At 37.4% G+C, this 16221-nt stretch overlaps 2 protein-coding genes across 3 annotated transcripts; both read left to right on the plus strand.

Annotated features, from left to right (window-relative positions):
- The first annotated feature begins 1820 nt into the window (after positions 1 to 1820).
- LOC133518056 (outer dynein arm-docking complex subunit 4) lies at positions 1821 to 4592 on the plus strand. Of its 2 annotated transcripts, XM_061851620.1 has the most exons (3): positions 1981 to 2685; positions 2874 to 3134; positions 4256 to 4592. In XM_061851620.1, the coding sequence occupies exons 1-3, from the start codon at positions 2197 to 2199 to the stop codon at positions 4502 to 4504; spliced, it is 999 nt and encodes a 332-aa protein (XP_061707604.1). In that variant the 5' UTR covers positions 1981 to 2196; the 3' UTR covers positions 4505 to 4592. The 2 variants fall into 2 exon arrangements, with proteins under 2 accessions (XP_061707605.1, XP_061707604.1); XM_061851621.1 differs by lacking the exon at positions 4256 to 4592 and having other exon boundaries at positions 1821 to 2685; positions 2874 to 3771.
- Positions 4593 to 6820: 2228 nt separating this feature from the next.
- LOC133518057 (uncharacterized) lies at positions 6821 to 13050 on the plus strand. The gene is made up of 5 exons (XM_061851622.1): positions 6821 to 6917; positions 8096 to 8152; positions 9238 to 9321; positions 10517 to 10750; positions 12802 to 13050. Exons 1-5 carry the CDS (start codon positions 6876 to 6878, stop codon positions 12892 to 12894), a joined length of 510 nt encoding a protein of 169 aa, XP_061707606.1. The 5' UTR covers positions 6821 to 6875; the 3' UTR covers positions 12895 to 13050.
- The last annotated feature ends 3171 nt before the right edge of the window (positions 13051 to 16221 follow it).

Consider the following 16221-nt stretch of genomic DNA (forward strand, 5'->3'; position numbering starts at 1 on the left):
ACCTCCATTCCACCAATTAGTCTACTACCGACATGTATTCAAATACTAGCTTACGTTGATTCGTAACTGTCTTGATCTTTACCTATTTTTGAATTATACCTATTAGTCACAATCCCTATTCACTAGTATTTATTAATATTTCAGAAAACAGCAGAATGGGACGTGGGAAGGAACCAGAGCTGCCTACGAGTAACCCCGTGGAGGCCAAACAACATCGTGACGAGTCCTCTGGACACCTAAAGAACGGCCACTACACTAGAGCGCTCACGTCCCTAAACAAGGTACAAAATAATGTACACAAGGTAGATAGATTCAGACCAAGGTATGTTGGCAGCGGTTTTGATAGACCAGCCTGTGCAAGTGTTAAGTAAACGTCATAATTTCACAGAAGTTTGACGTTTAAATAACACTGTCTGGGCTGTCAAAATCGTTGCCAACTTATCTTGGTCTGACTCTACAATCAGCATGTGAGACAAGCCAAAGCTACCGACTGGAGGCCGACGAGCGTTTAGATACCTTGTGGAGGCCCAGAAAAACTGCTAGTCTTGTCGACAAGTTCAAAATGGTAAACAATAGAGATACTTATTTAAACTAGGTAGTACTGCTGCTGTGGCGCAGCGACCCAAAGAAACCTGCGAAGCGACTCAAGCGACTGGAACAATAAGTACTTATAAAGAGACTGCTCCTAAAAATACTTTATTGAACCGATAATTTTGTTCGTTAACAATTGCTTAACTTATTAAAAAGTCTCAATTTTTTAATTAATGTTTAATTCCTTAAAATAAATTTCGCTTATGACGCCGCGCGCGCATCTCGCAAATGACGCGCAGAGGGCTATTTCCAGTGTTAAATTAAAATTATAAATAATGGAGATAGAGTTTCGGCCTTTAAAGTTTTTTATTGGAATTTTCCTTTTCGTTAAGAAACTATTATTTAATTTCTGAGTCATTGGCGATAACCGAAATACCTTTCGTTTTTCATTTTAAATAATTTATAACTTTTAATTTTTTTTATGTACTAATAAAAACGCTTCGACTTCGAACTCATTTTTCTAGACATCATTCCAAATCTAATGACCTCATTGGATTTAGATACGTATGATACCTATCATACATATTTTTAAGAGCCGTATCTCTATTTTTCATTATTTTGAACTTGTCGACTACGTTACTAGTCCCTTGGAGCGTTTAACAACTAGCATTTGCATTTAAGAGCTTTCCTTTGAATTGTATGGACTGACGTTTATCTGACATGGCTATTTGTACGTTGCGTACAAATAGCCATACATATGACGTGCCCCTCCCCAGCAATAAACGGCATACTGTTTTGTACAGAAAATTACAGACAAGGCGTCTCCAGTTGTTAAATCTTCCAAGACTAGTCCTTACAGTTACGTTTTAGATTTGTAGTATTTGAACAACCCCAGGATTAAGTATCCTCCACATTTTTGAGGTCGTTAAAAAATTACCAGTCAGTTTGTGATTGACAGATACCTAATAGTTATTATCGACGTTTAAAACACAGTCTAATAATACTTAGTACAATCTTTGCAATATATACTTACTACAATCTTTGCAATATATACTTAATTTATTATGAAGTTAAGGTATAAAATCATATGTACTTAACAGATCTCTGGGTGCGTAGCCAAGACGCTAATCGTTAACGCACACTAATATGGAAAAGTGATAGAGAGAGATAACTACGCTACGCTACGGAGCGTGAACGATTGGCATCTTGACTTTGCAGCCTGTATGTAGACGTAGATTTACAGTCACGTTTCTTGGAGTTTCCTTACTATAGTACCATATACAAGATCTTATTATTATAATAACAAGATAAAAATAAAAGGTCATATATAAATTAAATTTTACGACCTTGTTTATGAGCGTTTTCGATGATTATAGCAACATTACTCGTATATCAAATTTTATACTTCTTTTAATGAGTCCTCATACAACCGTATATATGTGTATCTTATGCCCCATTAAGCTTAGGTTTTATTACCTACTCGTAAAGCATCATAACATTCATAACGTAGCTGAAAGCTTAGACCGTCATACGTGCTCGCTGCGGCCTCTCGTGAGGCCCACTAGCGAGCGAAGTGGGTGCGAAAACACATTCAGTAGCTATGGTAACGGCAGCTCAGGCGTCAATACCGTCGCCTCTTCACACACTCCGCGTTACGTAAACAAAATGGACAGTGACGATAACGCAAAGGCCCTAGCCAGGTCCATCCTCGGACCAGCCAAAGACGCTGACTTCCTTGCGAGCTTTGTCCGGGTAGGCATAGCAGATGAGGAAGAAGAAGACACCACCCCAAAAGCATCTATCAGCAAGAGAGCTCCGCAATCCGCTGACAAGAGCAATGAAGTCGTCGAAGAAGAAAAGCATTCGGCGAAGGAAAGGAAAGTTTCCCCTAAACCCAGGAAAAAGAGCGCTAAACGCAAACAGAAGCGTGAGAGACGACGGCGAGAAGAAGAAGTGTATACTGACAAAGACCGAGCTGCTGCTGTAGTGATGGGCTCTAGGGATATCAAGCAGTCGCTGAGCATGAAAGACAAGGCGGAGAGAAGCAGTGCATTACAATTGCCGGAGGAGGCTGATGCTGGGACTTTGCTGGCCCTGGCCAGAGCGGAAATGACTAGGGAAAGATATAAGACCGCTTTTAATTTTGTTAACAAGGTATATCAAGGGCCCGTTTCACAAATGCTTGTTAAAATTCTTCTTCATATAATCCCAAAATCCTAATTGTTGCAAGGTTTTGTATATACGTCCTTATTAAGTCGTTATTCCGGTTTTAAGGGCCCATTGTGGTAAGAGCATACCGTAATGATTTTAATACCATAATGTGATTTATGTTTCTCCCACAGGCAATAGAACTAGCTCCAGAAGAGAAGGCAGCCTATGTCGCGCGCAGCAAATGCCACCTGCTTCTCGGCGAGCCACGGGCTGCACTAGCGGACGCCGAAAGAGCACTAGCTTTAGACCCTAAGCACGGGAAGGCGCTTCTTCACAAGGCTGAGGCGCTGTACTATTGCGGGGAGTTTGAGATGAGCCTGGTCCATTACCACAGGGGCTTACGCGCGAGACCTGACTTGAACGAGTTTAGACTGGGAGTGCAGAAGGCGCAGGTAAGTCCTTATTCCTACAGACGAGCGTATTTAGTAAAATGCTTCCTTTTTCATTCAAGATTACGACGTAACTATTAGTATTTATTCAAAAACTGGTAATGTACTTAAAGAATCATTTCCTGAACTAGGGGCTGGAACAGTTAAAATTTTCATTTTCTCTTTTAAACCTCTTTTTAATGAGTTTTCTTGGGAGTCGTTTCCAAATTTTGCAGTGAGAAGTGTCGTTTCGGTTCTCAATTCTGCAGTAACCAAGAATCATTTGGTACAGTCAGCATCAAAAGTGGCGGATGAAACAACGCGCCAAAAGTATCTGATATTCCGGATAACTTTTCCAAATATATAGATAAATATCTAAAATTCGCGCTCAAAAGTATATCTCTTACAGTCTTAGTTGTATGAATGTCTGTACATGAATGATTACAATTTGATTCAACATATCTCGTAGGAGGGGCTGGAATGATTAACAATCGAAGATTCATTTGAAAAAATTGATAAAATACCTTCCGAGTTTTCTTCACTTTTTTGGCGAAAACAGGGTTACATTTTTTTTCCGCAAATTGTACGCATATTTTGCTTTAAAAATAATATTATAGTAAACTGTAACTTTATGTTAACCTATTAAAAAAAATCATAACTATGGGACCTACATTGCCGTAAATTTATATTTTTTTTAAAAGACGTATAAGCGTTATTTAGTCAAATCGGAGAACGCTTTAAGGAATAACGGCTCTTAAAGCCACACAATCCAAGATGGCACGGCGGTTTTCCCAAAGATGTGGCTTCACAAGGCAGATAATTTTATTTTTTTGAATTTTTAGTAGTACCTATCATACTTATAGCTTCTACTATCCGGAGCTCAACTGAACAATGTATTATTCAACCTGTACTAAAAACCTTAAAACGTATTCCAGTCCAGCCTAGAAGCCTAAGTATTTCATTCGTTGCTCGTAAATCATAACACAATACTACATTTATATAGAACCAGGAACCATGGAGCTTTGCACCTTATTATGAGTGACTTAAACTCTTTATAATACCTACTACAAGGTTCTTGTGACAACAAAAATAAAAAAATCTGGAACCCCATTGATAATTTTAAATAAATATTATTATTATTTCAGGAGGCCATTGAAAACACAATAGGCGCCGTGAAACCAGCGAAGAAACCAACCAAGCGGACTCGCTCCAAGTCTGCCCGGCCGGTCCTCGGTCAGCTGATGTCTGATAAGCTTTACTTAGAAAACCTTTTAAAGAACCCTGATCTGGCCATTGCAGACAGGAAGAACAACATTGTGACTCAGCAGGCCGAGGAGGCGCTGAGGTTTCTGGAGAACAGGGAGGAGTTCTGGAGACAGCAGCAGACGTTATAAAATTTAATTGGGAAACTAGGCTTAGGTAGAAGTATTTTGTTGTATTAGATGAAAGGTTTAATTTATTATGTATGATAGAGAAGCGGTATGTATATATACATATAGTAGTGACCAACAAGCTGTATCTGGAGAACTATCCGAAGAACCCCGACCCATAGTCGGTAGGAAGAGCGGAATCGTGACACAGCAGGTAGATGAGGTTCTGAAGTTTTTGGAGAACAGGGGCCTCGACAAGATGACAATCGTCTATCGACATTCGACAAACGCCAAACGAAAAGTAAAAATGTATCGAAACGAAATATTCGATTGTCGTTTTCTTTCAACGATTGTCGTCTTGCTGGATACGCCCCCAGGGAGGAGTAGCAGCAGACGTTATTAATGAACGAACTTGTAGTAGTAGCGTAAAGTCTAGTCGATTATGATCATAGTGTTAAGTCATCAGTTACCTACCATGAGTTATATAATTTTAAGAACGTAGTCAGACCAAGCTAAGTTGGCAGCGATTTTGATAACCCAGACGGAGCACGTGTTATTTTAAACGTCAAACTTCTATGAAATTAAGACGTTTATTTAACACTTGCACCGTCTGGGCTAGCACAATCGCTGCCAACTTATCTTGGTCTGACTCTAAACCTAAAATTAAGCATTATATTAATTATATGAAATTGTATATGTAATTAGACAACCTAAGTATGAATTAAAGATTAAAATCCTGTTCATTTATTATAAACAATTTTTAACCTTAGTCAGACAAAGTGTATATAGATTTGCTAACGTAAGAAAACAAAAGTTTACAAAACTTAACTAAAAACAAATCTTTAATAGAAAAATACAAAAAAAAATTGAAATGCCATATAAATTATTTACAGCCGTAGTGCATAACAGTCATAACAATTACAATCTGCCCCAAGACTTGTCGCGTAGGAGTTCCAATGTGAGGGCCTACCGCGAACCATGTTCGACGTGTTACCTCTCTGTCGCACTTGTGAATTCGAACGTAAATGTGATAGGGAGGCTTCGAATATGGTTTGCGGTAGGCCTTCGTCTTCTTAAGCAGTTCCATTTCACTTAATAGCACTGTTGAAATGCAAATGATTGGTTTTTATATAAAAAATTATAAAGAAATCGCTATATGTATCCTATAGAGGAGACTTAAGGAGTTTCCTCAATTCCTCATTGAATCCATCATCAACCTTGACAAAATGTTGTGTAAAACCCTACTTGCTGAACAAACTTAACCAAGAAGATATACCTCATGATTCACCCAACATGAAATACATATCGTTGAGGTGTTCCGTTCTGGTCTTCATCAGCAGTTCTACTTCATCAAATGTCACTTTTTTATTATTATTATTATTATATAGTTTTTAAATAATACTTGGTATGAAAATGCGGAAGTTAATATGAGAGCTTGTAACTGAATAATATGGCATATATGGCTGTTAGCCGTTGCTCGAAGTACGGATTAAAAAAAAAATACTTTCCACCTTAGGGTGGGAAATGCAATTTTCCACCTGGCAATCTGCCTATGAAAAGTGAACTTTCCGATTAGGAGAGATGAAAAATACCAATATCACTTCTACGTAGCAGCGGTGTGTGGAGCATGCGATAAAAACGGTACGCTTACGATGCGTCACTGCGATTCCGTACAGTCGCCGTTTTTTAAGAGCGCTATTACAAGAAAAGTCGAAATAATGTCAAATTGATAATATTCCTCGATGAAATTCAGGACAATAAGAAACAAAGAGTACTTGTTCCTGTGAGAGCGTCTTCTTAACTTTAGGAATACGTTGAATATGTTAAATATTAGAAAAAAGACTTATTAATTATTATTTTTCCGATGGTCGTTTACGACAAACCGCGTGAAGCACTGAATTGTGAGCTCTTATTTGTAAATTTTGAGAAGTTCACTCTGCTAAAGATGAATATTTTGTATTACTAATCCCGTGTACTTTAGGAATACGGTGCGATATGTTTCCTACATGCTCGGATATTTGGAACATATTGATAAAATCAACTTTACTGAGTAGGCAATGTTGCTTGACATAAAAATATCTGTAGATACGAGTACCTAAGTTACATGAAAATTAACAATTGGACCATAAAAACTTGTTTGAACTACTTATACCTACTAGCTCATACCTACTTCGCCAAGCTCAATTACCTTGTAAATTTTCAACCGTAACATTGTAATAAATTGAAATAACGATAGTTTACAACACTGCGAAAAAAATGTCGATCATGAAATGTATAATGATAATACCGGTGTAAGTATGAGGTGATTATCTCTGCACAGGAAACAAGCCTTTTGTTGGCGTAATATTAAATATCCGAACGGCTGGCGCGGCCCACAGTTGGTTTGTGCCGCAACATGGTTTACTACATTTTTGCCCTGTTCTTTGCGACAGTTCGTGTAAGTACCTATTTAAAGTCAATTAACACAAAATGACTTGGAGAAATGTACTCAACCTTAACCACACACATACTTTGCCTAGCGAACGGATTCGCCTGGACTCAAAAGATTGTTCAACATCTGAAATGATCTAGGATAGTCTTACTTTAATGGTTTCCGAGGATTAAGAACGAATGCAGGCAGGTATTTCTTCCTTCACCAACCACCGCTGCCTAAGCTATCTTCTCAAATTATATTAATTATCAAAACAACAATCAATACCTATCTACATTCCCGGCTTTAATAAAGCCATCTTGCTTTATTTGCCACTGAGATTCTGCATTACCTAATTGTTACATACAATAGTCTCAAGCCATTTCCGTCAGTAGAGAAAAGCGACAAATTTAAAAAAATGTAGGCGTGAAGGGTTATTGTCCCATAGAAATTTTGAAATTGACGCCTTCTTCTATTGACAAACTTGTTTGACCGACTATATTTCGCTGTGGTCTTCGTAAAGCGGTGGTAGAGATCAAAGAGCATATAATCACTACGTTTTAGTAGAGATAGCTAAATCATTCTTTAAATGCGCGCCCAGACAGAAAACCCTCTCAAACAACTACCAGGGGGAACATATTACAGAAAGAAATGCAACACGAATATTTTTTTTTATTCGACGACAGTAAGGCAGATTGTTATACCTAGCCAGGGTAAAGAAATCTTATAAACACACTAAAAGCACAACACAACAAAAGCCGGTACTTACCTAAGCTAAGATTAAGTACAAATAGTTAGACACTCGTACATTGAGAAACCTTTATTTAGGACTTTGAAAAAGATTTTTTCACGATCCTTCTTCGTTTGATCAGTACCCCTAGTGTAAATATTTTCGACAGCGAAACGTGACGTACGCGTTTGCATTAAGTGTCATTTTGTATGAGATTTTTGACTTTGCAAAACGTCCCGCTTGGCGCGCTGTTCAAAAACCCATACAAAATGAGACTTAACGCAAACGCGTACGTCACGTTTCGCTATCGACTAAATTTACACTAGGGGTACAGGTCAATGTCAATAATCGTTTAGCCCCAAGTACAAAAGGCGTTGAACTAGCCAAAGCCAGATGAAGTCAGCCTGACACAGTGACCTTAATCGGAGTCAATTGAAATGGCAATACTGAATATAATGAAAACTTCGTGTTATAGATGATCGCAGCAGGAGACGATGACATCACGTCGTGCTTGGAACTGTTTAAACAAGAGGTAAGTTTTATTAGTAACCGCCTGTCAAATTTGGCTAAGGAGCCTAAGGATCATCATAAAAAATTAAATATCTTTAAAAACTTACGATGCTGTATAGCCATAACAAGATAGGTATCTGTTACTCAATTGTAGATATGTAAGAAAAAATACTGTACCCAAATAGTAGTAGAAACAAGGGCTTTTTAGGGTGCCGTAGTCAACTAGGAACCCTTATAGTTTCGCCATGTCCGTCTGTCTGTCTGTCTGTCTGTCTGTCTGTCTGTCCGAGGCTTTGCTCCGTGGTCGTTAGTGCTAAAAAGCTGAAATTTGGCATGTATATTTAAATCAATAAACCCGACAAAGTCGTACAATAAAATCTAAAAATTTAATTTTTTTTAAGGTAATCTCCCCTACACGTAAAGTGGGGGTGAAATTTTTTTTTCGCTTCAACCCTAAAGTGTGGGGTATCGTTGGAAAGGTCTTTCAAAACTAATAGGGGTCTTCAAGAAACATTTTTTGATAAAGTGAATATATTCGGATATAATCGCTCAGAAAGAAAAAAAAAATGTGTCCCCCCCCCTCTAACTTTTGAACCATAGGTCCAAAAAATATGAAAAAAATCTTGGAAGTAGAGCTTAAGAAAGACATTAAATGAAAACTATAGCGGACATGATCAGTTTAGCTGTTTTTGAGTTATCGCAAAAAGTTTTCCCTTCATAGTAAAAAGACTTACTTTAATTAGGTACTGATTATGCAAATTTGCTTATTTGTTTAACTCGGGTGAAAGGTACCGTTTCATCCCTTGGTTAACAATTTATTATACTTTAAGCTCCAGTTTAGCTTATTGTGACGGAAGAGTAACTACGGAACCCTATACTGAGCGTGGCCCGACATGCTCTTGGCCGGTTTTATTTTTAAAGATATAGGATGCAAACGAGCAGACGGATCACCTGATGGTAAGCGATTACCGTCGCCCATAGACACTTACAACACCAGAGGGGTTTATAATGATTGCTAGTTCACATGTTCACTTTATCTAGGTAGTTACGTACCTACGTTTTTTGTATACCTACCTACATATCATTGCTTTTGCTTTCCTTTGCCAGAACATTGAACAAAATTGCTGCGAGATTGCGGATTTAGAAAACAAAGAACACTTCGATTCCTGCAAAACCGGTGACGAATGGGAGGTAAGACACTGCCTTTACCGACACATTTAGGAACAGCAACAAAAGTGGGTAGTTTTACCAAGTTATTTTTCTACCTACAACCTACCCTGCATTTTGCTTCTGAGCTCCGATTATGTAAGATCAGAAATGTACTATCGGTCCCAGCTAACTTTGTGACAATGTCATCGTTAATGTCAGATTTCTAAGAAAATTATGATGATTATAATGACATTCCCTTTGTTCTATTCAAAGTCGGTACTGCAAAGTTAACTGAGACAGACTATAGTTAATAAAACCGGCCAAGAGCATGTCGGGCCACGCTCAGTGTAGGGTTCCGTAGTTACTCTTCCGTCACAATAAGCTAAACTGGAGCTTAAAGTATAGTAAATTGTTACCCAAGGGATGAAACGGTACCTTTCACCCGAGTTAAACAAATAGGCAAATTTGCATAATCAGTACCTAATTAAAGTAAGTAAGTTTTTTTACTATGAAGGGGAAACTTTTTGCTATAACTCAAAAACAGCTAAACTGATCATGTCCGCTATAGTTTTCATTTAATGTATTTCTTAAGCTCTACTTCCACGATTTTATTCATATTTTTTGGACCTATGGTTCAAAAGTTAGAGGGGGGGGGGACACATTTTTTTTTCTTTCGGAGCAATTATCTCCGAATATATTCACTTTATCAAAAAATGTTTGTTGAAGACCCTGTAGGGTTGAAGCAAAAAAAAAATTTCACCCCCAATTTACGTGTAGGGGAGGTACCCTAAAAAAAAAAAATTTTAGATTTTATTGTAGGACTTTGTCGGCTTTATTGATTTATATATCCATGTCAAATTTCAGATTTCTAGCACTAACGACCACGGAGCAAAGCCTCGGACAGACAGACAGACAGACGGACATGGCGAAACTATAAGGGTTCCTAGTTGACTACGGAACCCTAAAAATGAATAATCTAGGTTTTTTCAAACTACGACTGATTAAATGTAAAATAAGTAACACTAACAGACACGATATTATGTGGAATGTTTGTAGAATTAGATCAAGATAAGTCAGTGGTTTTGATAGCCCAGACTCGGTAAGTGTTATTTGAAACGTCACACTTCTATGAAAGTATGATGTATAAATGACACTTACACTCTGCGTATGCTATCAAAATCGTTGCAGACTTATCTTGGTCTAATCTAACATTTATTATTGACCATGCAATTTTCAGTGTGAAAACGCCAAATGCGTTTTAGGAAAGTCCGACCTATTAAACGGTGACACTCTTGACGAGAAAAAAACTATAGATCTCCTGGAGAAGATCAAGCAGAAACGCCCGGAAAGCCAAGCCATGGTCGACCGCGTTCGCACCGAGTGTCTGGACGGGAAGTATGAAAACTATCCGCCGAAGGAGACCTGTCCACTCATAAGGTTCCAAATATGCAGCTACATTAATGCTCTTGTGGTGAGTTTTTATTGGTGTGGCGTTTATTTTTCTTTTACTTTTTGCCCCGAAGACCACGAGAGGCACGCTGACGCCGACTGCCATACATTGGTTAAATTATAACAAATGTATGACGGTCGGTGTCAGCGTCGAGCGTGGCCGAAGGATAAGTGCAGTTAAAATTGAAGAGGTTGTTAATATTATAAGCCCATATTGTCCCACTGCTTGGCAAAGGCCTCGTTACAATGCAATGCTATTCATCCTAGGGCACTTGTCTGTCTTGAGCAACAGTCTTGGCCTCGTTCCAGCTGTCCTACGGCTCGCAGCTCGTTCTCTACACTCCGCCTCCAGGTGTGTACGGGGCGTTTGCAGGCATGCTTTCCGCCTTGAGCGCGATACTGGCAGTGTTCGCAGCTCCTCTTCGAAGGGTATGTCCGATCCATCTCCGCAGCGCTACTTCTTGGGCGATAGGAGGTTTTCGGCACATACTCCACAAATCCTCATTCCTTATGGTCTTTTGTCAGAAAATGCAGAGGATCCACCGGAGGGACCTCCTTACTATACTTCCAAGTCTGTCTGTCTTCGTTTATCGTCTATAAGTTCACACAGTCACTGGCATAGAAACAGAGAAAAGTGGTGTTGAAGAGATGAAGACCAGAAAGAGTTTCTGGACTGAAATCATGGTCGGCCAAGTGTGGGTTCATCTTTTGACAGTACAATATCTGTTTTTTATTAATGTTCAACTACTTCACCCTTTTCCAGGCATAGTATGATTGACATAAGCGCCAATAGAATTTTAACTTTAGCATTCCGATTTAAGGTTCAAATTCGGGAAATATGACTTGTCTTCAAATTAATCATCAAAACTGGATTAATTGGAATATATTTGGATTTTTTGGAAAAACCTTGTAGATTGGTGCGGCCTGGAAAAGGGTCAAATAGTTTTCTCTTTCTCCGGAACAAAAATCAGTTAGACTTGAAGAGGAAAAGTATAATGGCTATCGTCGATGGAGTCCGCTAATCAGTTTTCAGGCCGAGTCTATCGGCGCGCATTTCTGTTTTGTCTCTTATTTATTTCTTATGCTGACTGCCACTGAGGCGGGGAATCCCCACATCTACACTTACAATTACAATGGTTGTAATTTTCGCTTCGCTGAATTACAACCAAGGCTATTGGTTGATTCCCCAGATCTGCCCTCGCCCCGCCTAAGTGGACAGGCAACGTTTACGCTTCGCTTCCCATCGACTTGAAGAGTTAGCAAAGAAAATCAAGATTCAATCCTGATACTAAAACTTAATAATTTTTGGCTAGCTTGAGACGCCTAGATGGGAAGCCCCGCTTAAATAAGAAGCCTGCCTGCTTGTGCAATTCTAGATAATATACAGTTTCATTGATAAAATCGTTTAAATAAGTTTCATATTCACCAGACGAGGGATTGTTTGTTACATTGCTGTAGGGCTAAGATGGTCGGCTCTTTATCATTTGTCACCATGTCTGTCACGTTCTGACAAATATGTAAGTGCGAAAGTGACGGGCATAGTGACAAGTGATAAAAATGGAACCATGCTGCCACTGCAGCTTTGACACAAGCGGAAACAAGTCAAATTAGTGTCCCCCATTCATTGAATGCACAGGTCACAGGTTAGGCATCATAATAGTTACAGCAGTCGGTATTATTCATCAGATCAAAATTATCTAAAATAAATTATAAAATCGTAAGCGTAAGTTATTTTTATGATCAACGCACGATAAACATTCCGATGTTTATCATCTGCATCGAGGAAAAAATTATGATTCATGTTTATGCCATACAATATGGATGTGTATAATGGTGCCATCACCGCGTTGTTCTCTTTGCCCATTTAAATGTAATGATCGCGTGTTCCGACTGTTAGTTGTTGTGCATACTATGTAAATAAGTTGTTTGTTGTTTTGTAATGATGTTATCTTTTTATTTTGCATAAATATGTATTGCTTACGCCCAAACATCTACATCAAACTCCGCTCGTAGTTAAAATTTGACATGACCTGCCCTGGTAAAGCTGGCTAACAAACATAATATGTTTTGCAGGAGTGTGACAAGTGGAAGCAGGATGACACCTGTAAAAAGTTCTCGGAAAACGCCAAATCCTGCAAGTCAGTGCTCGACAATCTCAAAGAATAACTCGGCCCGCGGTGAAAGAAAACAACATAATATTAAAAGATAACATTGTATTTGTTCTTTCGGCCTCGATCTCACCGCCACATCAAAATGATAAAATCAGCAAGCCATACGTACTAGAGATAAAAATAAAAATTGTCACTCTATCAACTTGAACAAGCGTTTAGCAATAAGTGTTTTATTTACAATATTTACAACACTCCCCTACTAAAGGTCACTTCCCATTAATTCTAAAGAACGAATCATTTCTCTCCGAATTTGAACCTTATTTATTAAAGAATTTAAATTTCTACAGAACAGATGGGAAATACCTTCAGCTGATATTGATTTTACATTCCTTGTCCTATAAAAAAATGAGCTTTTTATAATTTTTATATAAAGCTCATATAGGTTTTGATGTTCAACAAGCCATTTTGACTCAACTAAGAGCAGCAAAACAGACCTCTTTTCCAACATATCTTCGCTTTTGGTGTTTACAAATCATACTCCCAAAATAAGTTACTAAAATCATTTCACATATTTACTCAAAATATATACTTTTTTCATTAACATACTTAATTTTTCAAATCGGAAAATAAAAATAAGAAAAAGAATAAAAAAAAAAACGATCACATAATTGGTTTATGTCTAAAATGACTAAGATTTACGACTCACCCGGTGATACAGGTAGGTACAAGTCAGTTCTTTGGGTGATATTCCACCTGTCCAATTTCTTGGTCCAACATGCATTGCATCTCACTCTCTCATTAAGCAAAATGTGAGATGCAAATACACATTGCACTAAGAAATTGGACCGGTGGAATATCACCCTACAACACATTTTTATATAACATTCAGTCATTTCCGCTAGCAAAAAGATCCAGGATTGTTACCTAACATGTCACATATTGATCACCCATTTCTCTAGAAAATAAAAAGAAAATATAGATATCCCTTAAAATAATATGATTTCTTATCTATAACTGTATCATTCGGTCATTACTTATTTAAACACATTCATTAAACTCATAATACTGTGTATGTACTTGGAAAATATTATATGCGGGTATCTCATATTCGAGTAGTTATCATATCTGAATAATTCTAGGCTTTCCAGTCGAACTAGAGATCATTGTGATAAATACCTTCAATTGCATTTTATATACGAAAGTACATCTCTCGCTGCAACTACGTGTACCATAATAACTGGTTACACGCTCTAGCGAGCACAAACATGAACTGATTAGACTTAGGATCTACTCTACCAAACACTACTACACTTAGGAAAATGAGGAGTGACTTATCGTCATATTTACAATTTGGCGCCCAATGCGACATCTATCGAGAGGACACCTGTCTGTTTAATAACATCTTAAGTTTTTGAGATAAACATAATTGTGTTTGTATCTCAAAACTTCAGATTTAATTCAAGTTGGTTGAAAGAAAATCTAAGAATAAGTTTTTATTCAGATATTTCGGCTACATTTTTATTTATTAACTCTAACTGCCAAAGGCGTCAACTGACGGGCGCGGCTACAACGCAATATCAACATTCGCGCATTCCGACAAGGTTCACGATGGCGCGTCGCGCACGATAGGCGTGGCGTTCAAAGAGTTTATATAGATCGTGTCATTCACCAAGACGCGTGCCTTGATTCATATTGTCAAGTTATTAAAGGTTAGATTTGCTAAACCTGCGCGTCAGCGTGGATGACACGAACTGTATAAATGATGATGCGATAAAACCGCCTGTTGTTTACTTCTTCTTATGTGTTGTAATATTTGTATTGTTTCTGTATTGAGGTGTGCAATAAAGAGTATTTGTATTGTATTATATGATACATTATGCAAGTAGATCAGTCGCTTGCACTAGTACGAGGGTGAATCTAAAAGTTCTTAGAAATAGGGTCAAAAACAAAAGATTTTTTTAACTATTCTACAAAATTTCTTTTTTTTTTGCTATACATTATATGTGCCGTTATATTTTATTTCGTGTAACAATACGATACAAGTGCGAAAAATAGGAAATTCAAAACGAGTGGCGATCAATTAAAACACGACCGAAGGGAGTGTTTTACATCGACACGAGTTGCGAATTACCTATTCGCACTTGTATCGTACAACGTTTTACAGTACATATGACCCTTTAAATGTTCGAAATAGTAACGTAATATGCTAATTTTCGCACTAGTGCGGTAAAGTAGCACCATATGTACTGTAAAAAATTTTTTTCGTTAGTCTCGTTAACGCCTCCACAGCAGACATGACCGCGTTTTCGTCATCAAAATTAGTTCCGTTAACTTTGAAAAGGAAGGGATAGCCGATAAAAAGTGAAATAAAAATGAAACTATGCTTAAAGAGGTTTTGTAAATATGCAATTCTAATCATTTTTTGATTCATCCTCGTATATTGATTTGTTTTATAGGTTTATAATCGATCTATAAAGATTGATTAATTATTACAATATTATTCATCAATTATTTATACCAACAATCAGTTTGTTTAAACTCCAATTGGTATCAATGATGCATTCATAATATTTAGCCTACCAAACATCCCATTGTGCACTGTCCGTTATATTATAAAAACAATATAATATTAGAATCATTCATTATTTTTATAGTAGATCGAACAGTGTAGAACTTTTACATTAACAATTAGGAACTAACGTAAATATCATTATAATTTCGCGATGTATAATTTAGAATTGAAGACGTGATTTGGATTTAAATCAGTTCAAATGTGCATCAAATATGCTGCCACAAGGAAAATTCATACATTTTATAATACCTAATATAATTAAGATTAATTTTGTTTAAACACAACTAATGAATATGTAATAGTCAATAAATTATAGATCGTGTCATTCACAACGACGCGAGAATTGACTCCTATTGTCATGTCATTAAAGGTTAGATTTGACAAATCTGCGCGACATCGGGATGACACGAACTTATGCATTTGCGCAATAAGTGACGGTACAAAATCACTGGCAACTTCACTTTTTTCTGTTTTTATTTCAGACGGTATCGAATTAAAAGTAGTTACGACTGAGGTCATGATGCCATCTCTTTCACTCTTATTGGTCTTAACAAGGGTAAAGGAGATAGTGTTATGATCTCAGTCGTCAGTTGGTTTTGTGTTAAGACAGCTTATTGTAAAGAGTTCTGTATGTCACGATTAAACTAAATTTTAACTATCGAATTAGTTAATTCTCTATTTTAATTAATGGTGTACAGTAGAATCCGTTTATTATGACTCCGCCTATATTGACCAACCGGTTATTATGACGTATTACACCACGAAGTTTGGTTTTCATATAAAATTCTTTATAAAAAAGTCGGATATAAT

This window comes from Cydia pomonella, chromosome 5 (genome assembly GCF_033807575.1).
Source record: "Cydia pomonella isolate Wapato2018A chromosome 5, ilCydPomo1, whole genome shotgun sequence".
Taxonomy (NCBI): domain Eukaryota; kingdom Metazoa; phylum Arthropoda; class Insecta; order Lepidoptera; family Tortricidae; genus Cydia; species Cydia pomonella.

Bases quoted from the DNA above. Each gene is read 5' to 3' on its own strand.
- LOC133518057 (XM_061851622.1), top strand. From the start codon at position 6,876: ATGGTTTACTACATTTTTGCCCTGTTCTTTGCGACAGTTCGT. The intron at 6,918-8,095 runs GTAAGTACCTAT...TTCGTGTTATAG, and splicing joins TGTTCTTTGCGACAGTTCGT to ATGATCGCAGCAGGAGACGA. The intron at 8,153-9,237 runs GTAAGTTTTATT...TTCCTTTGCCAG, and splicing joins TGGAACTGTTTAAACAAGAG to AACATTGAACAAAATTGCTG.
- LOC133518056 (XM_061851621.1), top strand. From the start codon at position 1,885: ATGAGCGTTTTCGATGATTATAGCAACATTACTCGTATATCAAATTTT. The intron at 2,686-2,873 runs GTATATCAAGGG...TTTCTCCCACAG, and splicing joins CTTTTAATTTTGTTAACAAG to GCAATAGAACTAGCTCCAGA.